General features: G+C 37.3%; 1 protein-coding gene across 1 annotated transcript in view; it reads left to right on the top strand.

Moving 5' to 3' along the window:
• Positions 1–27340, top strand: part of ARL15 (ARF like GTPase 15) — a 416790-nt gene that overhangs the window by 148629 nt on the left and 240821 nt on the right. The window contains exon 4 of the mRNA XM_022597630.2: positions 6399–6458. Coding sequence (XP_022453338.1) covers positions 6399–6458 — 60 coding nt within the window. The remainder of the gene's footprint in view (positions 1–6398; positions 6459–27340) is intronic.

Below are 27340 nucleotides of genomic sequence, written 5' to 3'. Positions count from 1 at the left end.
ATGTTAAAATGATATTTAGAAGAATTTCGCTAGACCATTGTCCAAACATCACAAAACTAACGCATAAATCATGTCCTTGGTCCAAGTCAAGACCACCAGATCTGTGGAATGTCTTTCCCTTTAGCAGTTCTTAGAGTGACCCAGGGATGTCAGAAGCACACACTGAGTACCTGTGTACATGTGTGCAGGCTTGTGTATGTGTTGCAGGGGAAGAGGGGAGGTTGGTCTGTAGGTCCAAGCGAAATAGTCCTGTGTTCCACACAATGAATAAAAATAGACTAACCTCCCTCTGAAACCTAATTTTGTTACGATTCCAGTAATGCTTTCCCCACATAAAAAATTTCAAATCCATCTCCCTTGTATCACAGGCTTTTTTGGATTTAAGGACTAAAAGACAAAAGCTGAAAGTCTATGCAAACAATTATTTCCCCAAAGAGTTGCTAAGTCATATATTTATTAAAATTTGTGGGGTTAAATCTTAGGGGAGGTTTCAGTCTTACTAATGTAGCTTAAATAGGCCAGGAAAAAATGACTACGTAACTTAGGCTTCAGCCATCAAATTGTTTGAATGGAGTCGGGAGACCTACCCCTGAGGCCTTCAGCCAAATACTGGAGGCCATTGATGGTTGACTCAGTTGTTACTGTTATTTCCTTCTCCTTGTTTAATATAAATAATGGAATCCTAACATTAGGGGAAACTTTAAAAAGCTAATCTAGTCCACTCATTTTGCAGATGAGGGATTCAAAGTCAAGAAAAAGTGACTGGATAAAAAAAACGAAATTGAGCTATTTGTAATGAGGTGGATAGACCTAGAGTCTGTCATACAGAGTGAAGTAAGTCAGAAAGAGAAAGACAAATACCATATGCTAACACATATATATGGAATTTAAGAAAAAAAAAAGTCATGAAGAACCTAGGGGTAAGACAGGAATAAAGACACAGACCTACTAGAAAATGGACTTGAGGACATGGGGAGGGGCAAGGGTGAGCTGTGACAAAGCGAGAGAGAGGCATGGACGTATATACACTACCAAACGTAAGGTAGATAGCTAGTGGGAAGCAGCTGCATAGCACAGGGAGATCAGCTCGGTGCTTTGTGACCGCCTGGAGGGGTGGGATAGGGAGGGTGGGAGGCAGGGAGACGCGAGAGGGAAGAGATATGGGGACAAATGTATATGTATAACTGATTTGCTTTGTTATAAAGCAGAAACTAACACACCATTGTAAAGCAATTATACTCCAGTAAAGATATAAAAAAATAAAAAATAATAAAAAAAAGAAAAAAAAGAAAAAAGCGGCTGGTAAGTCAAAGAGCTATGACAGGGTTTTAGGACTGTTGTTCTAAAGTGCTGTTGTTCCTCAGCTCACTGACTTCCTGAGAAGAGCATCGGAGATGCTTATTTTTTCGAAGAAGCAACAGAGCGAGCGCACTGTCATGGCTGAGTCAGTTGGACATTTTCCCTCCCCTCCTGAGTTCCTGGTTTTATTAATAACGTCTTTAAAAAAGTACTCTCTAAACTCATGTTATTATTTTTACTCCATTAATAAGGAAATGTAGTATAGACCTGAGAACACAAGAATCAAAATAGATTCCTTGTGTTGGATTATTTATAAGTAGGAGGGAAAATACTTAGTGGGATTATTAGGTATGTGTGTATTTTTTCCAGTCAGCTCCACCGTTATTTAGGTTCAAAATTAGAAAATTTGAATCCACCATCTTGTTGGTATGTGGAAGAGGTGCTATAGTGTGGAGCTCTGGTGGACTCAGGTGATGAGACCTGAGTTCAGGTTTTAAATACAGCATTTAGTACTTTTGGCCAGGTACTTAACCCTTCTAGACTTCACTTGCTTCCTGGAACAGTAGTTATTCATTAAGTTAAGGATGGTCGTAACAGCTAAAATACAGTCGTCGCTTGGTATATGAGGGGGACTGGTAACCACCTTCCCCTTCAACGGATACCAAAATTTGAGGATGCTCAAGTCCTTTATATAAAAATACAGTATTTGCATGTAACCTACACACATCCTCCCATACGCTTCACATCATCTCTAGATTACCAATAATACCTAATACAATGTAAATACAATGTAAATGGCCTGGGCACAGCAAATTCAAGTTTTGCTTCTTGGAATTTTCTGGAAATTTTTTTCCCAAATATTTTCGGTCTGTTTGGTTGAATATGTGGATGCAGAACCCTCGGATATGGAGGGCTGACTAAATATAAACCCTTAGCACAGATCTTTAAAGAAATATTGAGATCCTATCATGACCAAGCACTGGCATACAGGATACGCTGTACACTGTATCTCTATTACGAATCCTTGCAGTCTAGCTGGGGAACAAACATAAAACAAGTAAATAAACTGGTACGTAATTAGAACCGTGAAAGTCATGTAGGAGAAATGCTGAGTGCCCCAAGCACACAGATCCAAAAAAATCAACCTATTTCAGGAACACCAGAGAAGGTCTGCCTGACAAAGTGAAGTTCTAATACCACCTGAAGGGTAAAGAGTTCGCCAGAAGGGCAAAGAACACACACTTTTGGAGCAGTAGGTGCAAAGGCCCTGAGATGGAAGGAACATGGCTTGTTTTAGGAACTGAAGAATATAAATGAGGGGGAGATGGTACAAAATAAGCCTAGGGAAGGAAAGAGGAACCAGATCAGGTAGGGCCTTGTTAGGTGTTTCAAACTATACCTTGAGTAGTGAGAAGGTATCAGACCCTTTTAAGTAGGGGAATGATGTAAACAGAAGTGCATTTCAGGAAATCACTTCTGCTAATGTGTGGGAATGATTGAGGAGGCCAATAATAGATGCAGAGTTTAGTTAGGAGGCTCACCACGTGGTGATGGTGGTGGCTTGACGAGAGTTGTGCTGTGAGGATGAAGAGAAGTAGGCTTTTTTTTTTTTTTTTTTTTTTTGTGGTACGCGGGCCTCTCACTGTTGTGGCCTCTCCCGTTGCGGAGCGCAGGCTCCGGACGCGCAGGCTCAGCAGCCATGGCTCACGGGCCCAGCCGCTCCGCGGCATGTGGGATCTTCCCGGACCGGGGCACGAACCCGTGTCCCCTGCATTGGCAGGCAGACTCTCAACCACTGCGCCACCAGGGACGCCCTCAGAAGTAGGCATTTTTGAGAACTATTTAGCAGGTGAAATTTAAAGGCTTTGGGGATTGGTTGATTGACTGATTGAGAGGGAAAGAAGTGTTAAGGAGGACCACAAATATTTAGCCTATAGAAGCCTCAATAAATGTTTTGATTGCTTCTTCAGCAACTCTTATTTTTACCATTGCTTTCATAATATATCTGAACTTGAGGCCGCACATGATTTTGATTGGGAGAAAGCATTCAGTGATTATTTGATGACCATTAGTATTCTGAATTTTTAGTTTTATTTATTTAAAAACAAAACACTTTATAGCACTGATTACCGTCTGTTTTCATTTACAGCTGAGGAAACTGAGGCACAGAGGAATTAAGTAACTTGCTCAGAGTCAGACAGTTAATAATGGTAGAGCCAGAATTTGAACCCAGACATTCTTACTGTACAGCCCATGCAATCCAGTGATTTTCATTCCTCAAAGTCAACCCTTTGAGAAAGGTATTTTGATGGATTGACCTTTGTAACCCTACTAAATATTAATTCCCCTTCTTGACCTCATCCAACTCAGTGTAAAGGAATAAAATACAGTTGATCTGATGGTTGCCCTTCTTGATTGCCCTTCTGGTGAACTGAAAATGTGTCTTTACATTTTAAGTCTTTTTAATCCTTGCAAACAGTTAGAATGACTAAAATAGAAAAATATTGTTTCTCTTCCATAAATAGTACATTCTCTTATTTTCTGGACTGATTATCTAGGCTTCATCCTCTGAACATTAATTACCACAGCTATATTGTAAAAATAATACAAAGACAGCAAAGTGGAAGACTGCATATACCTTTGCAGTATAAACCTAGCCACATATGTTCTGTGTGAAGAGAAAACATTTATGAGTATTCTGCAGGAACATTTACATGCCTATAAATAGCATTGCTAGGTTACTTTGCTTAGAGTGAACATTGGACGACATTTTTGTAGTCAATTTATTATGAAGTCTGTGTAAGGATTCAAGATGGGAACCGTCATATAATCTGCCTGTTGGATCAATAAATTTCAAAAGTTGTATTTTGCATATGGGTGTGGTAATTTCCAGAAGGATATTTCTTCCCTCTGGGTGCCTGCATATTGTCAGCTTTTAAGAATCAAAGCAGATGAAATATTGCTGAAGTGCTCCATAACTATTTCTTTTTCAAAGTTGGGGTTTGTCCCATTTCTCTGGAAAATCCATACTTGGGTTGTCCTGAACCTAACCACTAATAGACTGTTTAGCACTTACATAGTGTTTTCGTTTTCAGGATTTCACAATCATTGCCTTTTAATCCATGTAACACCCCTGTGTGGTAGGTAGATACAGTCAAGCATCCAAGTCTCCTGTGGGCGAATTTCAGTGCCAGCAGGAGTATTGTGATTGGCGCTGAGTTTCCGTAATTTCCCAGAGGCCAGACACCTGGAGAGGCTTTCCTGCAGACCCAGGTATATGCCGGTATGTCAGCCACATGAAGCTGCCCCCTACTCCTGCTATTTTACTAAGATTCAGTGACTGCACGCACCGTTAATCATAGTGCTACGCCCACTGTGTCAGTCTGTATTAAACCCACATAGGAAGGGTATGTTTTGGAAGGTTCTCAGAGAGCCCAATGAACATTTACGTTCTGTACAACAAATTTCAACAGTTTACGCTTCCATCACTCCAACAAAAGTACTTTTCATTCAGTGATAACATTTATGGCTCCAACTAAATACTTCATAAATGAGCACCAGCATTTCTGTCTTGAGTCTGTAATATATTCAGGCAGGCAGAAGATATGTGTACCTAATGATTAAATCATCAACAACATGGCATCCACTGAAATATAATGTCAGCAGTCTTATATTTTGTGCTTATTTGTACCAGGCACTGTGATAAAGATAACATATGCATTATCGCATCCTCATAACAACTTTGTGACATAGATACTATCATTCCCAGTTTACAGACGATGAAAGCCAAGGCTGTTAAGTTGCCCACAGTAATAGAGCTTATTAAAACCTAGTTCTGTCTGACTCCAAAGTCACTTTTTAACCATTACATGATATTCACTGCCTTAAGTAGAAGGTAATATATAAAATCTTAAAGCTCTGGGACAGTATACAACAGAGGAGTGGTAATAATAGGCTGGAGTATAATAAGGCACATTTTAACGTGTTTTTTAATAAAGTAAAGCAAAACCATGTAAAAGAATTGTTCTTATACACATTGTACTTTATATCTTTTTACCTTTCTAGGCACCCATCATAGCTTGCTTCAGTGAAAGTATTTGTTTGTTTTCCCCTTCACCCTGTTGATAATTTCTTGAAAAGGGGACCGTGTCTTATTTATCTTGTAATTGTACATATCAAATAATGCTCAAAACCTTAAATTGATTGGGTGCTCGGAAATTACTGAATAAATTAACTATTAAAAATTAGTAGAGCTTTTAACTGAAAAAGAAGTACCTGTATATGCAAAGTATTCAAATGAAACAAAAGAATCTCCCTTCTATTTAAGACCTCCAGAAGAAGACTCTCAGTTCTCCCAAGAGTCATTACATGTTCCAGTTTCTTGTGGATCATTTCAGAAATATTTAGTGTATATATCTGTGTGTGTGTCTGTGTATAGGTAAACGCACACTCACATATGTCACACCTGAATTGATTGACTTAGATGATGATAATTAAGTCCTAAATACAGAATTAATCATAGTACTATACTCTGAATATACTTTTATAATAGAAGTCATTTATTACATGCATTATAAAATGCATAAATGGTAATTATGATTGTACTTTTAAGAAAAATTTATGTATGACTTTAACCATGTCCTTGAAAGAAAACGCTAACATAAATACTATGTAATTCAATATAAGATGGTTATCATTTTGATACCTTAGTCTCTAGGGTTGCTAAGTTATATGTGAGGGAAGATTAACCTTAGGAATTAGATGCAAAGGTCCTGAGAGATTTAATATTTTCTTTGAAGTTTCTCTATTCTTCCAAGTGTCTTTCTCGCAACTGATAAAATTTACAAAGTGGCATTATGTATTAAAGAATGAGGCAATATTTTGAAGAAAAGTGTTATATTTTGCTGTAACATACAACTGTTTTGCAAAATGGTAGAAGATAATACTAGGTTAACTGTTTGTCTTGGAAATTATGTGTTTCTGGTGTAAATATGAACTATGAAAAATAACTCAATCTGCCTAAAAAAGAGCATTTGAGCATTTTATACATTTTTAAAACTTAAGTTGCTAATTCTTTCTTTTCTGTTTTCTAATTGTAGGTTTTAGTATAAAAGCAGTGCCATTCCAGAATGCCATCTTGAATGTAAAAGAACTTGGAGGTATATCATTTAAGATCACTTATATGTCTGGCTCTAGCTTTTACTAAGTTCATATTAATGTGTTACATATAATTAAAACATAATGATGATGTATTTTTCTCAGAGGTGATTCATTTTTACCTTTTCTCTTGATAATACATTTCCTAGAAATATTTCCTTTTCTTTATATATATTTTAAAGGTAGTTGAAGAGTTCTAAGTAACATAAACTTTGTTTTGTGTGGATTAAAGAACTACACTACTAATGCCATTTCATACACTGTACTCTTTGGTTTTACTTAGCTAATGAAATTTATTCTTCAATGAACAAAATGAAGAGAGTTTTAATATAATCATAAAAAATAAGCTATATGTTATGCAGGGCAAAGAACTGTATTTTAGCGTAGTTTGTATTCATACTGCAGGTTTTATTGTATTAGATCTTTTTAGAATGTATTTGTTCCGATAATAAATCTTTGCCAATAGGTTCTTTGCTGGTCAAGCACATTTATTGGCTAGGCTGCACCCCAAACTATACATCACTCAGCCTTTCATTACACTCTCTGTCTGGGGTTTTTTTTTTGGTTGTGTTTTATGTCAGTCAGGGTCTTAACCCATGTAAATAGGTTAACAAAGAAATCAGTCAATTCAGTGAACCTACTAAATTCTCTAATGCCACAGGAAAATGGTAAGTGCTCTGGAGTTCAGTATAGTATTGGTGAGTTTAATGACTTAGAAGAAAGTTCTCTTCCATCTCTTTAATCACTTTGTGATATTGACCTTACCCTGTTTTTTTTTTAAGCTCATTCTGTGACCTATTTTTAGATTGATGAAATTGACACAAACCTTCTGCTATCACAATAGTGTTTGATGCCTTCTTATTTTTATCTAATGATATATTGGCTGATCTTTTCAGGTGTGTGTTTTAAAGAGCTATATAGCTACCTTTGACTTTTACAGCATTAATATTTAAAATGAACCATGGTTGATAAATTCTGGTTTTTCTTTGTTGTTGGTTTTGTCATTTTGACTGCAAAAATTATAAAACATGAATGTTCTTGTAATAGAATAATTTTTCTATGCAAAAATTTTAAGACTCTTCTTTTAGATTGAATATTTTAATATTACTTTGTGGCTTCAGAGGACATAGTGTAAACATCCATGGAATCAAAATGAATGGTTTGAGAATTCTATTATTTTTGAATATGGTTGATACTTAGTAAATGTATTATTACTAGGCTAGATGCAAAGTTTTTATTGAATACCCTCCAGGTGTACAAAACTGTTGATTAATTGATAAGGTGTTTATTATTGACGTTTAGTTGGATGATATAAATAATGGATGTATCTGGACAATTTTTAAAAAGCGAACACATCAAGGAATTTATTATAATCTTGACTCTGTGCCATTGAAAATCAGTACAATTCAAAAGATCAAATTAGAGGACGGGGTGTATAAGGTGGGAATCTGTCTGTTCCCAAGGTTTAATTTTGCTGAAAGAACTGTGTGTACCCTGGCAATTGTTGAAATGGAAATTACAATGGAGCGGGTACCATAGAGTTTGGTGGAAACGCTTTAGTTTGTGCCTCTTCTGTGATGTAATAGTTGAGAGATGTAGGTATGAGATAGAGCTTCAGGGATTGGGACCTATACATTAGTTTCAGGCTAGTGATGTGTGGTGTTTGGCGGGTGGTAATGAAGAGCAAATTCCTAGCTTAAGCACAGATTCTTCTTCCCCTGAACTTTACTAGCTGTTTTCAGTTGAGAGACTGTCTCAAGGAGAAGGTGATTTTCTGAGTAGAATCTAATTGTGTACCCTCTATTGTGTGCTCAGAGGCAAGCAGTGGAGGGAGTTCAGTCCTTGACTTTTTACTCACTAATTCCTTTATCCAACAAATATTTTTTGAGGACCTACTCTGCATGGGGTAGGACTAGGCCCTAGGTCATGTCTCACCCAAGAATGCATGAAAAGTAGACTAACACACAGAGAGTATAGCTTTCCTGGGATGTAGAGTAAATCTTACATACCAAGAGGCTCGTCCCAATATAAGATATGTGACATTTAAGAAGAATTATGACCTCCTAAAATCAGATTGTTTGAGAGGAGGTTCCTTGACCCAAGAATTTCTAAGTTCAAGAGGAAAGAGCTGAGAATTTTAAGATCAGGGTGTGAAGATGTGAAACAGCTATTTACCAGTAGAGAGTTAACTCAGAAGACAGGTTAATCAGAGTTCAGTCAGGTTGTCAATCCAGGGGAAAACTATGAAATCGAGGGAGAAACTCAAGAAGATAGGTATAAAGGTAGGCAGATACTAAGAGCCCGAATTGTGCTGAAGTGCAGAATGCTCAGAAAGTTCTGCTTATCCTAGGGTTAATTCCCAAGATCGGCACGGCCCCTGTTCCTCCCTTCAAATTCCTTCTTCTACCCTTTCCAGATGGTTCCAAGACTTTCCATCACCCCCTTATCAACCTTAAGTTACATTTCTCACTTTTTAAAAATAGGAAGAGGCATGAACTTCTGTTCCTTATCTAGTAAGAAGAAATGGTTTAGAATGAAATAACAATGACTAATGGAGTTAAATTAAAAGAAAGTCACTTTGGGTAGATCTTAATAACAAACTGTGTTTGCACACACACTGATAGATGGTTGTGTGTTTGTATATATGTACTACATAATTTGTGTTATGTATATATAGAAATAATTATATGTTCTTATCAAATTTGTCTTCTATGAGGGTATTTCTTGTATCTTCCTCTTAAAATTTGCTACAAATCTTGGGCTTCCCTAGTGGCACAGTGGTTGAGAGTCCGCCTGCCGATGCAGGGGACACGGGTTCGTGCCCCGGCCCAGGAAGATCCCACATGCTGCGGAGCGGCTGGTCCCGTGAGCCATGGCCGCTGAGCCTGCGCGTCCTGAGCCTGTGCTCCGCAACGGGAGAGGCCACAACAGTGAGAGGCCCGCGTACTGCAAAAAAAAAAAAAATTGCTGTAAATCTCGTTCACATCAATTTTCTCATATGGTCTTTTCCTGTTGTTCATGTAGTCATTCTAGCACAAGTATTTGTGTGTCAAGCATGATTCTAGGGGCTGGGAATAAATGATATTTAAAACATATCCCCTGTCTTCAAGGCGCTCGTGGTTCAGGGATGGAGACATGCATGAAAAGAAATATTTGAAATTAATTTTTGAAAATGATGAAATTAAGGGGAAAGTAAGAATAAAGTAAGGGATGACTTACTATAGCAAAGAGAGATATAGTTAGCCCAGCCTAGTGATATGATGGGTGAGTCCTGTTTTCACTATTTTGAGAACGACTTGCTCTCCTCAGCTTACCTGTCATACTCATCAGGCTGTACCAATTACTCCTGTCTTTATGTGAAATTAGAACTCTAAAATTTCCTATATTTTCTCTCCCCACACATTCTCATTTAATCTTTGCAACTTCATGCCTAGAGAATAGATGCTATTATTATCTCACAGATAATGAGACACAGGACACCTAGACACAGATCAAATGGCTTGATCAAAGTTATTTGGAGGAGGTATGGGAGTTGATCTGAGCACTTGCGCTTAATCAACATACTCTATACATAAAGCATTTTACCCAGGGCCCAGCACAAGAGAAGTGCTCCCATGTGTTGTCTGCTGATGCTTTTATCATTATTATATGAACAATTTGAAGTCTTCACATGTTTGGATTATTTTCATTAACACTGTACTGATTAAACATGAACATCTTGCTCTTTGCTGAAAAATTCTAGGACGTCATCCCTTATTATTGCAGCCGCTTTTATCATTCGTTTTCTGTCTTACTCCTTTCTTTAGAGGTCTTTCTTTTTTTATTATTTTTATTTTTAAATTAATTTTTATTGGAATATAGTTGATTTATAATGTTATGTTAGTTTCTGCTGTACAGCAAAGTGAATCAGTTATACATATGCATAGGTCCATCCTTTCTTAGATTCTGTTCCCATATAGATCATTACAGAGTATTGAGTAGAGTTCCCTGTGCTATACAGTAGGTTCTTTTTCTTTTTTTTTTTATTCTTTTTGGCTGTGTTGGGTCTTCGTTGCTGCGCGCAGGCTTTCTCTAGCTGCGGCGAGCAGGGGCTACTCTTCGTTGCAGTGGGCGGGCTTCTCATTGCGGTGGCTTCTCTTGTTGCGGAGCATGGGCTCTAGGTGCATGGGCTTCAGTTGTTGTGGCGCGCAGGCTTCAATCATTGTGGCTCGCCGGCTCTAGAGCGCAGGCTCAGTAGGTGCGGCACACAGGCTTAGTTGCTCCGTGGCATGTGGGATCTTCCCAGACCAGGGCTCGAACCTGTGTCCCCTGAATTGGCAGACGGATTCTTAACCACTGAGCCACCAGGGAAGCCCCTGTCCAGTAGGTTCTTATCTAGAAGTCTTTCAAGTCAAACTCTTCTTCAGTTATGGTCTGACTCCAGTGCCCTCAGTGCTCCAGCGCTTCCCTCTTCTGACTTCTTCAAGACTACCTTCTGAAGCAGAGTCTTACCTTATTCAAGATAGTTTCCAAAACTTACAGAATCTTCCATAAACATGTCATTTTGATATTCTTTTATTTTTTCTAATTCAGTCAGTCAACAAATATTTACTGAGTACATATTATATGCTCAGGCTGAGTTCTAGAAAATGGTGGCGGTTATAGTGTTAAGACAAGCATAGTCCCTGAATAGACTGGCTAATGGACACAAGGGGAGACTCTTGATGTCTACTTAACTTCTCTCCTTGCTTAAAGCCAAATATGACTTCTTATAGGCCTAAAATGAATTTCTAGGTTAATCCCTTCCATACTTGAAGGGATTTATTTCTAATAGCATCCAGCAAGGCTGAGTGTTAGTTTCCATCCTGACGAAGGACATTCTCTGGTATCGCTCAATGAACTTTTTTTTTCCCCTGCATATTCTTTAATTTGGAAAGGTTTTTTTTGTTTGTTTGTTTGAAACTAATCTAAATCCTTTCTCTTTTAGCTTTAATTGATTACTCTGCTTGTCTTGCTCTATTATTTTTATTTTTATGGTTGCTGTGCAAGACACCGTGCAGGATTTTGGATAGGCAGGTTAATCTTTCAAAGGATTTTCCTTCCTCCTGGTGACTTGTTTCAAAGCCCAGTCATTCTGCATGCTTCCAGGCAAGTCTACTTTCCTGTATCTCTGTTTCCTTATCTGTAAAATGCAGTAATAATAGTCCCTACATCATATAATCCTTGTGAGGACTAAATTAGTCAATGTAGGTCAAGTACTTAGAGACCACCTGGCCCATAGCTAACATTTTTGGAAGATTTGCTTTTATTATAATTATATCCTCACTCCCTCATACCCCGCAAAAACACCTTTCAATAAAGCCTTTTTACCCCAAGGTCTCTGAAAACAACACAGGTCACATATTGATTGCTTTTTCTTTTTGTGGTCATGCCTCCCTCCCTCGTAGACAAGGTGATCTTTTCCTTCATTGCATTATACCTATTTAAACTGAAAAGTCACTGGGAAGGGACCTCACCTCGTTGGGGTCTTGGGTAGCTGCCCAGCATATTTTTTGGCACTACATGTGTGTTAGTAGTAAATGTTTTTTGCCCCTTTCCACCTAATCACCTTTCTTTCTGTTTTCAGATTCCACCTGAAAAATCTCTTGTCTGTCATAGTACCTCTTAATGGCTTTCATTCTGTTTGGCTTATGTATTTTAACCACATTACTAAGGGTAGTGAAGCATTTGGCATTTAACTGAGTTGGAAGCGTGGTCACACTGCAGTGACATCACAGCTCTGATAATTTTTCATCTTAAAAATGTCCAGTTCTTAAATCTACGAACAGATTTTTATGCATTCATAGGTGTCTCTCTCTTGATTTTGAAATTTCATTTACAAATTGATAGAATCCAGAGAGGAAAATTTCGTTTCTTAACATGTTTCGTTTGTTACCACTTATTGATAGGCATCCAGACATCATCCTTTTTCTTTCTTGAACTGAATTCTGGAACCATGGTTGGTTTGGCCAAATGACTTGTTTTCTTCCCTTAATATCCTAAGGAGTTATGTCTGAATTGTTTCCTCACCCCCTATCCTGGCCACCATCCCCACCCAATACACTCTTTGGCAGTCTTGTCTTCCCAGTTGACTTTGGGAAAGCAAAGAAATGTTAAAAAGCAGTTAGCTGTCTTTTACACTTCAGTATTCATTGCTGCTAGTTGTCAATCAAAAGGGAAGTTCATGAGGATGTTTGTTTGCACTTTATTTTCTTTTCTTTAGAGGAAGGAGGTGAGGGTCGTATGGAAAGTGCAAGTTGTGTTCATTTACCCATTTACTTCAGCCCATGCAATAGTGACTGAATGATTTTTAAGGATTGTCAGCTAAGCCATTTTTTAAAGGTTGCTTCTTTCAGCAGCCAAGCTGTTATATGAAACAGATGTTGACTCTGTCCTGTTTCTTTGTTTGCCTGGAGGAATACGCCTCCTCATACTGAAAGGTGCTGTTTCTTTGTATGCTGCTAGTTATCTCCGGGTGCTGTTAATCTGTCCAGGTTATTTGCATTTCTTAATTTCTCCAGAAACTGCACAGGGCAGACTTCTTAACAGGCAGCCCAGGGGGCACTGCTGCCTGCTTCTTGTAATTCCTGCTTTTTGTACCCAGGCCATTTGATGTCTTTCTCCAAAATAAAGATTTCTTCCTTCAGAATCTTTTATTAAAACTTACTTTGGAGGGAATAATAGCTCTTTAATTTTTATCTGATGCATTCTCACTGTCCTTTGTATATTATGATTATCCCCTCTATATGGCCACTACTTCCTCCTATTAAAAAAATAATGCAACTAAATACCTATGAATTTAATATACTCACTGGCTCTGAAGGTCACGCTATACAATAAAGACAGAGGAGGAAACACGACAATATAAACCAATAAATTGGTTGTATATTAGAAAAAGAATGAGTATAAGCAGACAGACCTGAAGAGGTTATTGTGGCCACATTGCTGTAAGAGACAAGTAGAATTGCCTACATTCTTTGCTGCTATAGGAAAAAGCAACTTGCCATTCGAAAACTGTTTTAGACATCTCCACGTGGGTTTCTATGGGAAGAGAGGCAAGAAACCATGACCCTGGCAAAGGAACATGGCAGCACAGGGGGGGGCCCCAAGTGGGGTCAGGTCCACAGAATACCTTAGGACCGTGCTTTGAGCTGAGTGACAGTCAGCTACATACAAGTAAATGTGCATGTTCTGTATCTGTTGTATAATTATAAGGAAAAAATGTGGTTCAGCAAGTGGAGTGTAGCCTCAAGACACTCTCTCCCCCTCTGCATTTGAACTTCTTGTTGTTGTTTTCTTATCTGTAAAATGTAAGTTTTAATAAATCATCACTATTTATTTCCCAAGGGATTGGGCTGGAAAAGAAAAGTTCAATTGCCTAAAGCACCTCAGAAGAGATGCTTTAAGAATAGACAGTGGTATTCCCACTAATTCTCTTTTTATAGTTGTGGATCCAGTGTAATATGTAATATTGAATGATCGAAACATCTTGATATAGTATTGTTTCCTTATCTAGGAAAAGAACCAGACCTTTCTGGAATGGGAACAGCCAGTTAACTCCTGGCTCTCTGAGCTGTGTACTTTCTCACTTAGGCTTAGGCTTTACTAGGGGAAATGATATTGGTATAAAGCCAAGTCACTTGGATGTGAGTTAAAAGGCCACAGCTATCTGAATTGGTTGAACAGGATCCCAGGGTGGTGGTGTTCAAGCGTTTTTTACACTTGCTAAGGGAAAACTGAGCCAACAGTCAGCAGAGCCAAAGAAGTGAATCTAGGGGCCCAGAAATCTGTTACTGGCTGATGTAGACCTGACCTTAATTTTTGTTTTCTTCTGGAGAAGTGCCCTAGGAAATTTTTAAAAATCTGTCTTCCCAGTCATAGTTTAGTATAGCGCTTACACTTTGCTTCATAAGACTCTGTGTGTATATAGAACGTTCTAGAAACTAGTGTCCCAGACTTTTAAACCTCCCAGCCCCTGGCAGTAGGGTTCTCATGTGCCTCTGAGGTTGCTGCCTCACCACTGTTTCCTCTTTAGGGGCAGTCAGGTCATTTCATGTCTTCTCACTCTGCCCAGCTTCCTCACAGAACATTTGTGTTGGGTTCTTAGCTTAACTTCTTATCCCTCACAGGGGAATAGGTATTTCTGTTTCTCCCAGGGGTTGCCATAATAGCAACTAATTTTCACTGTGTATTTGGTTTCAGTGTGATATTGCAGCAACAGCACTGGAAGTCAAGAGACTAGTATTTTCCTCTAAAAAACAAGCCAGGGGACATTGGGCAAGGCATTTAACTTCTCCATTGCTGCTTTCTTTTCTAGCAGCTGAAGATTCTGATAACTGTTCTCCTCTTTGGTATAGCATAACTAGTTTATTTTTTATATAAAAATATACAGTATCTACTTCACATCAGCCTCTGGGAACCATAGAGGCAGTCTCTAACAACTGTGCAGGACTATAAAGGATTATTTCCTCTATTTCCCTTTATCCCTGACTTTGTCAATTCTTTAGTTTTATTTTGTACAGTAGGCATTTTAATAAATCTCAAAGTTTTCTTTTTGCGTGGGTAGTGTGAGGCAGACCAAACATCCATAAAATAACAACTAATACTGACTTAACAAAGTTGCTATGACTGTGGTCTTTGAGAAACACTATAGTCTGGTATGGAAAGTACTATAACAGTACAACATGCGATTAGGATCGTGCAGAAAGGACAAGACATCACACAAAGTCTAGGGAAAGGAGCAGAAGAGATGAAAGTCATGGAGGTGACAATGGACTTGGTTCAGTCTTGTCCTAGCGTAAACCAAGCCTACTGTCACCTCTTTGACTTTTGTCCCATCTGTTCCTAGGCTGTCTTTCCCCCTGTCATGTCTTCTTTGTCCTTTCTATATGATCCTAGTTGAATTGTGTACTCAATACTGGTATTCACCATACTAGACTGTAAAGTTATGAAGGACTGAAAAGCACAACATAGTCTTAAAGGTTTGTTGTATGTTGTATAAAATATATCCATAGTTCTAAGCTGGAGGGAAATTTGCCAAATTGTGCCCCAAGATGCTAGAGTAATGTTAGATGCTTCAGAGGCAAATTGTTTTGCTGTTGTTGCTGAATTCATTTCAGTGAATAGTTAATGAATACTAACTACATGCTGGGCCCTGAGGATACAATTTCTGCTCTGCCATACAACCCCGCCCTACACACACACACACACACACACACACACACACACACACACTCACTCACTCACTCACTCACTCCTCTGAGCCCAATTCTTTGGGTATTTTCATGGGAGAGTGATGTTGGCCATAACAATTATGGAAGTTCTCAGAAAAATTAAATAGCTTTACTATGTTCCTATAATTGGAATAGCAACTTGACAATTGTTGAAGAGGTAATATGTTTGTAGCTATTCATCACTTATCAGACTGGATTGATTCTCTGACGTATGCTGGAGCCAGATGAAATAGAACTGGTTAGATTTGTTTTTGAGGTGTCACAAATTTGTGGTTTTTAATATTTTAAGATCCAAAGTATTGTCTAAAGACTATAATGATGATGCTTGATCATTTTAATCTTGAAATTTACTGATATTTATGGCATTGTTGTGAGAGGTAATAATGTGAAGAACTTACCATATAAAGTTAATTATTATTATTATTTTTGTGGTACGCGGGCCTCTCACTGTTGTGGCCTCTCCCGTTGCGGAGCACAGGCTCCAGACGCGCAGGCTCAGCGGCCATGGCTCACCGGCCTAGCCGCTCCACGGCATGTGGGATCTTCCCGGACCGGGGCACGAACCCGTGTCCCCTGCATCGGCAGGCGGACTCTCAACCACTGCGCCACCAGGGGAGCCCTAATTATTATTTTTAACACAGTTACGGGAAGCTCTTATGATTGAGAATTGAAGATTGATTTTTTTACTGTGTCTATTCTCTCCCCCTTGCCAAAATCTCATGATATGACAATAATATCAGAAAACAAACAACAATAAATCTATTACAAAGATAGATTTAAATCTATAATAGAAAAAGGAAAGCAAGACAAAGCTTGAGGTACAGACAATGGAAACATGAAATAGAAGGGGAATTCATCAGGATTATTAATCAGGGAGCTTATCAAAGTTATTAATTGGGGATTTACATTTGGAGCTATGCCTTTATTTTTCTTTTCTTCTTGTGTTAGGTAGTGGATAGCAGCTGTGTTTACCCCCAAACTAAATCCCTGAGTGTGGGTGCTGGACTCAGGCAGAGCAGTGCTCCAGTAATGTACTGACTGCCAGGTGGGTTAGAAAGCCCACACACAAGGGAGACAAGCCACTTGTCTGTCCCTGTTAATCACTGGAAACAGGCAATGGTAAACAAAAGAGCTGGCAAACAGATTTTCAAACAACAGATAAGCATATAATCATGACACACCACAGTATGAGGAAAACCAACACCATGAAAGAAAGACACCCAATCAAAAGTCAGATGAAAAGATATCCAAGGATCTAGAGGTAATAGAGTGATCAGAAGAGGACATTCAGAGAGATGGAGGAATGTTTTGTATCTATGACAAAGAATGTAACACAGAACTTGGGAAATTAAAATGTGACTTAAAAATTTAAAATGAAAATGGCAGTTGATATAACTCATATGTAAATTAGTGAAACTAAGGACTGAGCAAGGGAATGTCCTCAGAATGCCTTCTCAAAGGAATACTTTGTAAGTATGAAAGAAGATTTAAGAGTCAAAGGGAATAGTTACAGAAGTTCCAGCATCTCTCTATGAAGCATGAGCTCTAAAAGGAGAGTAAAGAGAAACTGGAGAATAAAATAATTTAAAAAACAATAGAAAAAGAGCCTCTAATATGAAAAAGAGTACTGAGATTTAGTGAGCCCTCTGAGTGCCAAGAAAAGACCCATACCTAGACATACTGTGAAGAAGGAGAAACCATTCATTGTCATCATAGAAACACACATAATAAAATAGCATTATTTCTGATTTCAGCATGGGAGATGGCAGAGTTAGGTAAAGAGAAAAAAACATTAAAGTATATTCTTTATGTATTTAGAGTAAGATTATAATTAACAAAAGAAAAATTGAAGTTTAAATATAAATCTTTAAAGTTAATTTAAAATTATATATCCTTAGGTCCTATTTGTTTATTTTTGTTTTTATTTCCATTTCTCTAGGAGGTGGGTTAAAAAGGGTCTTGCTGTGATTTATGCCATAGAATGTTCTGCCTATATTTTCCTCTAAGAGTTTTATAGTGTCTGGCCTTACATTTAGGTCTTTAATCCATTTTGAGTTTATTTTTGTGTATGGTGTTAGGGAGTGTTCTAATTTCATACCTTTACATGTAGCTGTCCAGTTTTCCCAGCACCACTTATTGAAGAGGCTGTATATGTATATACACCCATCTCACACTTTTTTTTAATATATATAAGTCCATGCCACTCTGTCACTTCGTCCCAGCTTACCCTTCCCCCTCCCCGTGTCCTCAAGTCCATTCTCTATGTCTGTGTCTTTATTCCTGTTCTGCCCCTAGTTTCTTCAGAACCATTTTTTTTTAGATTCCATATATATGTGTTAGCATATGGTATTTGTTTTTCTCTTTCTGACTTCACTCTGTATGACAGACTCTAGGTCCATCCACCTCACTACAAATAACTCAGTTTCATTTCTTTTTATGGCAAAGTAATATTCCATTGTATATATGTACCACATCTTCTTTATCCATTCATCTGTTGATGGACACTTAGGTTGCTTCCATGTCCTGGCTATTATAAATAGAGCTGCACTGAGCATTGTGGTACATGACTCTTTCTGAACTATGGTTTTCTCAGGGTATATGCCCAGTAGTGGGATTGCTGGGTCGTATGGTAGTTCTATTTTTAGTTTTTTAATGAACCTCCATACTGTTCTCCATAGTGGCTCTATCAATTTACATTGCCACCAACAGTGCAAGAGGGTTCCCTTTTCTCCACACCCTCTCCAGCATTTATTGTTTGTAGATTTTTTGATGATGGCCATTCTGACTGGTGTGAGGTGATACCTCATTGTAGTTTTGATTTGCATTTCTCTAATTATTAGTGATGTTGAGCATCCTTTCATGTGTTTGTTGGCAATCCGTATATATATATATATATATATATATATATATGTCTCTTTTTAAAATTTTTATCTTTAAAAATTAATTTAAAATTAACATTCTATGAGAGGCCCACATACCGCAAAAGAAAAAAAAATTAACACTCTAACAATAAAAGGATGATATATACATAAATACTTTTTTTAAATGTCTGAAAGTTTACATATTCAACTAATATAATAAGTTATGTTAGAGAGTGGAGTGAGAGTTTACTGGTTTCCAGTAGAATTGTTGCTTTTTAGTATTGTGTGCATTTTTTTCATGAGAACTTTCTTTTTTAATTTATGAAATAAATTCACTCCAAGGAGAGAAAGCAAAGAAGATTTGATAAATTCAGCAAAATGCAAGAATGGGAAAAAAAATAACAAAACAAAATAATGAACAAAAAGTTATGATAAATAGAAAACATCTATATATACATTAGTAATTGCAATAACTGTAAATAGAGTAAATTCCCCATTTATAATATGGGTGGCATAAAAACACTGAGTATAAAATATTCAGCTATATCTGATGATGAGAGACACTTCTACAATAAAAAGATGCAGTGAGGTAAAAATAAAGGGATAGAAAAGATACCCTAAAGAAAGGCCATTGAAAAGAAAGTACTAGAAGCAATATTAATTTCAGATGAAATGAAATTCAAAGCAAAGAACGTAAATGAGAATGATGATATTTTATATTGGTATACTAAAATAACTGAGTATTGACCTTAACATATTTAACTGCATAATTCTAAAACTAAGAAAAATGTAAGAAATGTAAGAAAAAGTCAACCGATCCATAATTAGTAGAAGAATTTAGCCATACTTTATTCAGAAGACAGCAGATCAAGTAAATAAAAGCATGTAAAGCATTTAAAAAGCCAATTAACAAACTTGATCTAATTGACAATTATATAATTTTATACTCAAATAGAAAATACACATTCTTTTGATATACACATAAAATTTTTACATGCATGACCATGTATAATGTGTTTTCTGACCAAAATCCATTAAGATTAGAAATAGCAAATAGACAAAAATAATGACATATGACACAAGATTTAGAATTACTTGAACCTTATACCATGCACAAAAATTTAAATCGAAATGGATCCTAGACCTAAATATGAGACCTAAACATATAAAGCTCCCAGAAGAAAACATAGGAGAAAATCTTTGTGACCTTGGGTTGTGACCTTGGGTTCTGCAAAGATTTCTTAGATAAGACACCAAATGCATAATCCATAAAAAGAAAATTGGTATGTTAGATTTCGTAATACTTAGACTTCTGCTTTTTGAAAGACACTGTTAGTGAAAAGACAAGTCATAGGCTAGGTAAACATTATTTGGAAATCATATATCTGATAAAGAACTTCAATCCAGAATATATAGAGAATACTGAGAATTTAATAATAAAAGAAACAATACTCTTAAAAAATGGGCAACAGATTTGAATAGATACTTCATCAAAGAAAATGTAAAGAAAGTAAATAAGGACATTCAAAGATGCTTAGCGTTATTAGTCATTAGGGAAATACAAATTAAAATCACCACACACGTATTAAAATATTTAAAATTAAAAAGCCTGACTATATCAAATATTGACAAGGATGTAGAAGAACTGGAACTCTCATTCACTGCCAGCAGAGATGTAAAATGATACAACCACTTTGGAGAACAGTGTGGCAGTCTCTTAAGGTAAATGCAAACCAATCTAATAAGCCGTTCCACTCTTAGGAGAAATGAAAACCTGTATTTACTCAAAATCCTGTACATAATGTTCACAGCAACATTATTTGTAATAGGACAAAACTGGAAACAACCCAAATCAGTTGGTGAATCATCAGTTGGTGAATGGATAAACAAATTGTTGTATATCCATACAATGAAGTGGTATTTAGCAATAAAAAAAGAATGAACTATTGGCACATGCCACAACATGGATGAATCTTGAAATAATTATACAGAGTGAAAGAAGCCAGACAAAATGGAACATTTTGAGTAGAGTAGTATTCCCATACTGGAATAAATTTATATCCTGTTTATGTAAGGTTCTAGAAAATACAAACTAATATTTAGTGACAGAAGGTATTTCAGTGATTGCCTGAGGAATAGGGACAGGAGACGAGAGCAGAGGTGGAATGGCAGGATTAAAAGGGTCATGAGAAAATTTGGGGCGGGGTGATGTATACATTTATTATCTTGATTGTGGTGATGGTATTCATAGATGCATACATTTGTCGAAATTTATCAAATTGTATACTTTAAATATGTGTACTTTATTATATGTCAATTATACCACAGTAAGACTTTCTATACCTTTAGAAATTAAAAGATATTCTTTCAATCATATCAGGTTAAAAATCATTGAAAGTATGTTTTGTGAAGGACTTATGGCCCTTTTCTCGGATTGCTTTCCAGTAAAGAATTATTTTAAATAGGCTAAGTTAACGTCCATGGTTTAAAAAAAGATAAATGTGACTGGGAAAAGACTTAGAAAAAAAATATATCAATCTCTGGATAATCATATATAACTGAATTGTTAAGATTAAATATATAAGTGCTTAAAACCCTAAGATCAAGATGTTATCAAATCCATCAATTTAATGTGTAGATTTTTAAAATCACAGTGCTAATAAAAGAAGACATTGATTTGTTTGTCCACAGCAACCCTCAGTTAATCAAACAAGTACTATGACACATACATTATACAAAGAGAGATGCCTAAGAATAAACCAGTGTGGTTCACTCCATAGAAATACTCAAAACCATAGTTATAAAATATTCTCTTCCCAATCTGAGCAGTTATAGTTATGAAAAATATTCATGTTGGTAATTCTGAATATGGCAAGATGCAGGCCTTAGAGAAAGTCGGAGGCTGAGGGGAAAAACCAATAATAATAATGCTAAGGTGAGCAAATATATTAGAAAGCATCTGATTCCAGACCACATTAGAATAATTAGTATGTACAAAATACATTTTGTGTGTGTGTAAAATACCTTTTTTTGGTTCAGGAATCTTCCCTGTTTCAATTTATCTTCTTAAGCTGATTTTATGCTCTCCAGACTGCACCTCTGGTTAAAATGTTTTAACCAGACCTTGTTTTTGCATAAAAAGGAATGTATTTTTCATTTGCTTCTTTCCTTGTTTCATTTCTGCAAGTCTCAGCAAAATGCCTGGTTGAGATTGATGTGGGTATGTTTATCTACAGTAGTCTATACATGATATGGTAAGATGGTAGAACATAATATATTTTCTCTCTCTGGACTTTAACATCAATGATCCCAAAAGTTCTTTGGAGTGGGAGCCACCACTGCCACATTCTTTTTCTTTAAGTTGATGGTGAATTTTAAATTTGGGGTGCATAATTATAAAACCTCTTTATCTTAAAACCATAATTGGTGGTACAACCAGGACTGATGATGGGCTTACCATATTGTTAAACAGTCCACACTTCAGGGCGCAGAGGCAGAGTGCTAATCTTTGGCTCAGTTTTCTTTTTCTTCCAAAGTCCACTAAGTAGATTTCAATGTCAATAACTTTTTCCTCTTACTAATTAGATTAAATCTCAGTGAGGATGGATCTAATATTAGCTGGGAAGTGAAAAATGCAGAGGCAGCTTCTCGGGAACATAGTTGTCAGGGCTCTAAATGTAGATAATAGATGCATTTATTTTTTTTAAATGTGGGCTGTCTTTGATAGTTACTCGTTTTTATATAGCTGTCTATTTTTGCAAGTATTTTTCAAGATGTGGGGCTGTTGTCTCTTCTTAAGCAGATGAAAATCTGTTTAAATGGTAATGTGTTAAGATCCAAAATTATTATACCTTAAATCTAGAGTCTGGAAAATTACCTAAAGATTTTAGGTGTATCTCTGGACAGTCTTAAAACAAAATTTCCTAGTCATTTTAGATTCTGTGTGTGTCCATAAAAAATCGTAAGAGGCTCAGGCTGTGAAACACTGAAAACATTTGACTGTGTAGTCTTCTTAGTTCTGGGTGAGAATGACGACAGGCAGCAGAAGCTGAAATCTGGGAAATGAAATGTCGATTACTCTCCATCCTCTAAAACTGGTTAATATAGTTTGGTTTTCTAATGGTACCATCAAAAGTTTGTTTTCTCTTTCTGAGTTTATTATGTGTGTTACTTGTCATGAAGTTTAGTTAAACTCTGAACGCTACAGATTTGGATGAGGATTCAAAAAAAGAATCAAATGAATTACACTGGGAGATTTTTGACACGTGTACCAGGAATCATATCGTGGATAAAAGACAGAGCAATACTGAACACAAAAACCTTTTTATTAGGTGAAGCTACTTTTAAAAATTTCTTCAAAGTTGCGTTCTTTATTTCTTCAAATCTTTGAAAGGGCCCATGTATGCAAGGGAGCTGAGAGGAACAACGCCACATCAGTCCCATGCTTCTACCTAAAATGAAGGAATAACAATTCAGGGCGAAATACATGAGAGTAACAAATATCTCAGATGAGGTCCAGATATCTAGGTTGAAGCCTCTTGTGTTCTACATATTTAATTATTATCAGCCTTTGCCATGGCCCATGTGTTTTTGTTTGTTTCAAGCAACTTTGTCTCTCCTCTTTTTAAGGTTAAATGCTTTCTCCTAGTCCTGTCCTAGGTAGATTTGATGTTTTGGTGCTTTGAGCTTTGGAACTTCTCCTTCATAGTGGCCCTTTTTGTTTCAGGTATTAAACATCTTCTTGACCTCTACATAGGACCCTAACTGTTCCCTAGTCCTGTTACTTCCTGGAACTAAAACAATATACAGCTTTCTGCTTGGGTGAACCTTCCCACCCCTTATCTTCTCTCTCCTTCAGGTTTCTGAATCTTCAGGTCAGTGGAGAAAAAAGGAAAAAGGAAACAACAACATCAAGAAACTATACGTGTCACTTTCCCTTAATTTTTTTCGTTCTAGTCTAAAAGAGATTATAATATAATTGTTTGGGGACTCTCTGTTCCAGCGAATTCTGCCCTTTTCTGAACTGATCAGCTCAATTTGAGTCTAAAGGTATACAAAAAATTCTTTTCGGGCTTCCCTGGTGGCGCAATGGTTGAGAGTCCACCTGCCGATGCAGGGGACATGGGTTCGTGCCCTGGTCCGGGAAGATCCCACATGCCGCGGAGCGGCTAGGCCCGCGAGCCATGGCCGCAGAGCCTGTGCGTCCGGAGCCTGTGCTCCGCAACGGGAGAGGCCACAACAGTGAGAGGCCCGCGTAACGCAAAAAAGAAATTTTTTTTCTTCTTGCATTAGAGAATGAGAGTGTGAACTCAACGAGTCTTGAAAGTTTTTCTCTACCAAAGCTAATGGTCAGAGACTAATGGTCAACCTCCTCCCCTAATCTTCAAGACAGGATTTAATAAAATGAGACCATTTGAAAACAACGTTAGATAAGATGGTTTTCCTCTTAGTAATAGATAAAAGGAAAATCTTTTTGCATTGCCTTATGCAGGAAGCACTGAGTACTACCCAGATTTAAAGGACCTAAATAGTTAGATTATTTGCATGCAGTATACTATTGAAAAGAGTTCTCTACTAAAAGTGGTACTGGGTATTTAATATGATTTTGGTACCACCATGACATCTTACCACCATTATCATCTTTGGACACTGTGCTTTTGCAGAAATCAGTCGGATGTTAGTTATCTGTCCTTTAAAATATTACTAAAAGCTTGCTGTTTTAAGACATGTATGGTTGTACTCTGGTTTAAGAAAACCCTATGTTTAAAAATATAGGTTTACACATTAGTAGGTTTTATTAAGTCATTTGTAGTATTATGAAAGAATTATTGGTTTTGTAAAAGGTTGCACTCCAAATTTTCTTAAAATATTGAAGTCCTGATATCTTTTAAGTTATTTGATTTAGCTAAATATTGTCAAGACCATTTCTAAGGCATAAATTAATTCTAAAATTCTCTTTCGTCTAAGTCTTAGTCGGTGCAATGTTCTGTTTATCTCCTCATCCTACTTTCTAAAAAAAAGTGTTCTCTTAAAAGGATGCTAGTCTGTTTTATTCAAAATCCTTGAAATCTACCACATGCAACTATCATATACAACTTTAACTTCAGGTTAAATTACTTTGGGAAAATTCTCCAAAGACTGTTATGAAATTAAAACCTTACATACTCCTTCATTCGTCATCTGGGACAAAATATCTCTGTGAAAGAGGACAAGAGAGCAAAGAAATAATGAGTACAAAAGAAGGAAATCTAGTAAGTAAGAGCATAGAAACTATTGAGATGAAGCTTTTGTTCTCATATCTTTATATCTCAATATCTTGATGACTATCCTAGTCTCATCTTGATTCGTTAATCAGAGGAGCTAAATTCTTAACCTTGATTTGACAGTATGCCTATTAACATTTTTATTTGTACTGTTGGTTTTTAAGTTTTGTCTCTCTCTCTTTTTTTTTTTTTTTTTTACGGCTTTTCCCTCAAATAGGCTAGGCTGGGATACCATTTTAAAGGGAAGTCAACTGAGAACTGGGAATGATGTGTGGCTTGCCAGATGATGCAGTATAAAGCCCTATAGCAGTACAGCGTAAGACCCAAGGCAGAAAGGAAGGACTCTCAAAGGATTGCGTCCCTCTTGTGTACCGTCGCTCCCTGGGAAACTTGTCCAGGGAGTTCAGTAGGGCAGGTCACAAGAACACAAGGGAGGCAAGAGGAGGACACAAGGGGGCAAGTACAGGACAGCCATGTGCATCCCCTGGCCCATGGGCTGACTATATGAAACCTGCTTTGGGATTGGAAAATGCCTGACATGGCTAACCTAGAATATATCACTTTGCTGGTTCCTGGCACCATCCTTGCTTTTAATGTGCAATGGACGCTATTGCGCTGTTCGAACGTTGTTGCAGCTTGCTGACCTAGGGGAGCCTGAAGCAAAAAAAGTTATCTACTGCAGTTCTAAATCAAGTTTTAAAACAACAAAACAGTTTAATAATCTGTAGCTGGAAGGGAAATGTTTGGAGCCGTGTAACTGGCAGGCAGGAGTGTAGCGACTGAAGAAGAGATGGTTCTTGGGCCTGTTTTGGACACAAACTGAACTGAACTAAAAGAAGCCCAGGCAGACTCTTCTGTCTGGCTTCCCAGTTAAGTCAGAGGGGACAGTCCTGGCAGTACTATGGATTTGTATGCTGGGATAGATATAAACAGCAAAACTCTCAGTCCTGTGACTATAAAAAGAAATCTTTTTTATGATGTATTCGTTGTTTAAGAGCAGGCTCTGAGTTTTGTTTAACGTTTATTCCTATGCAGCTCAAAAACCAGAATTCTATCTGCTTGGGTGCTTAAGCTCTTTCAGATGTTTTTATTGTGTAACATTTCTCTCCCGCTTCTTCTTTTAATGTATGTGTTTTCCTCTACAATCTGTGAAAAGATCAGTTTGTGTGAACCTTACACTGTGATGCTGTTTCATGGTTTAATTTGAATGTGAGTTGTTGCACCTGGAAGCATATGATTAATGGCACAGACTTGTTTGTCGCAGAAACAGATGATATTTTACATGTAGTCAAGATTCATTGAAAAATTGACTTGCTTACATTGCACTGGACGTAAAGTCACATTTCAATGCACTTTTGACTTCTGCTTGGAATTTGAATTAATCTTAAATGTGTAGGTGTGCATCTCTGGTGATGTAACTGGCTATTGAAGGTGTTTGAAGGATGGTTTGAAAAATTGCATATTAAATATATGTTGCTCTTTAGTTGATGAGCTAAAGGGTTTTTTTTTGGCTGGGAAAATTGTTCTAAATCAGTCAGTGAGTCTGGGAATCAGTGTAAAAGAGAGGGAGTGTATGGTTATAGAGTGTAGAAATTCATTCCTCTTGACTGCCTGCGTATTTTTATATACTTTTACAGTGTACCTATGTAATAGAGTGGTGCTCCTGGTCTCCCCTACCTGCTGGCACGTTGGAGAGTCCAACCCACATGAGGCATGGCAGTGTCTTACAGATGATCTGTCATCACTCTGGGTTATGGGTGCGTTTGCTGCAGTAGCCCCAGCCATCCTTCTCAAGAGCAGTGTCAGAAAAGTTGTGTATGCAATTTCCTTCAGAAATGTGTCTCACAAGTCATTTGAGGCTACTTACGGCATTCTGCCTTCCAGCTTTCATCTTATAAAATAAAATGAAACCGTACATGTTAAATCAGGGTTTACTTAGTCAAACTTGTTACACCAGATAGGAATTTGCTCTTTTCAAATCCCTGAGGTATGGCTGTACCGTCTCAAATTGAGTGCTTCCATGCTGAGAAAGTCAGTCTCAGAAAGCATGTTAATATGTCACACTTGAAGAGTTTTAATTATTACAATTAATTATAATTTACTAAAATCTAACTTTCTGCTTCTTTGCGAAAATGGACCCAGTTAGCTTTGTGGAACCATACTCAACAAATAATATATCCTCCCTAGACAGTAAGTCAGAAGCATGAAACTTGCTGTCATATACGCTGAAGGATCATTTTCCAAGCTAAGTCTCTTTCATGTCTTTAACTGTTTCCCACATTCTGTGGTCTCCAGGTCCATCACCATCCTAGTTGCCTGCTTTTGGACAAGTGTTAAATTGTGAGTAGTCCTTGTAAAACATGTATCCAGAAGCATGATGCTCTAGATATGGTCTGATCTGTGACACTCTCACCTGTCTCCTTCAGGCACTGTATTTCTGTCAAAGCCAACACTACCTGCCACAGCACCCCACTGGTTCATACTGGGTTCACTGTCAAGATATCCAGCT

The sequence above is a fragment of the Delphinapterus leucas genome, chromosome 3 (assembly GCF_059928025.1).
Source record: "Delphinapterus leucas isolate spDelLeu-1000000601 "Yukka" chromosome 3, BTC_Dleu_Yukka2, whole genome shotgun sequence".
NCBI lineage: Eukaryota > Metazoa > Chordata > Mammalia > Artiodactyla > Monodontidae > Delphinapterus > Delphinapterus leucas.
Note: the sequence above shows the minus strand (reverse complement) of the source record. Positions and strands in the feature narration are given on the sequence as shown.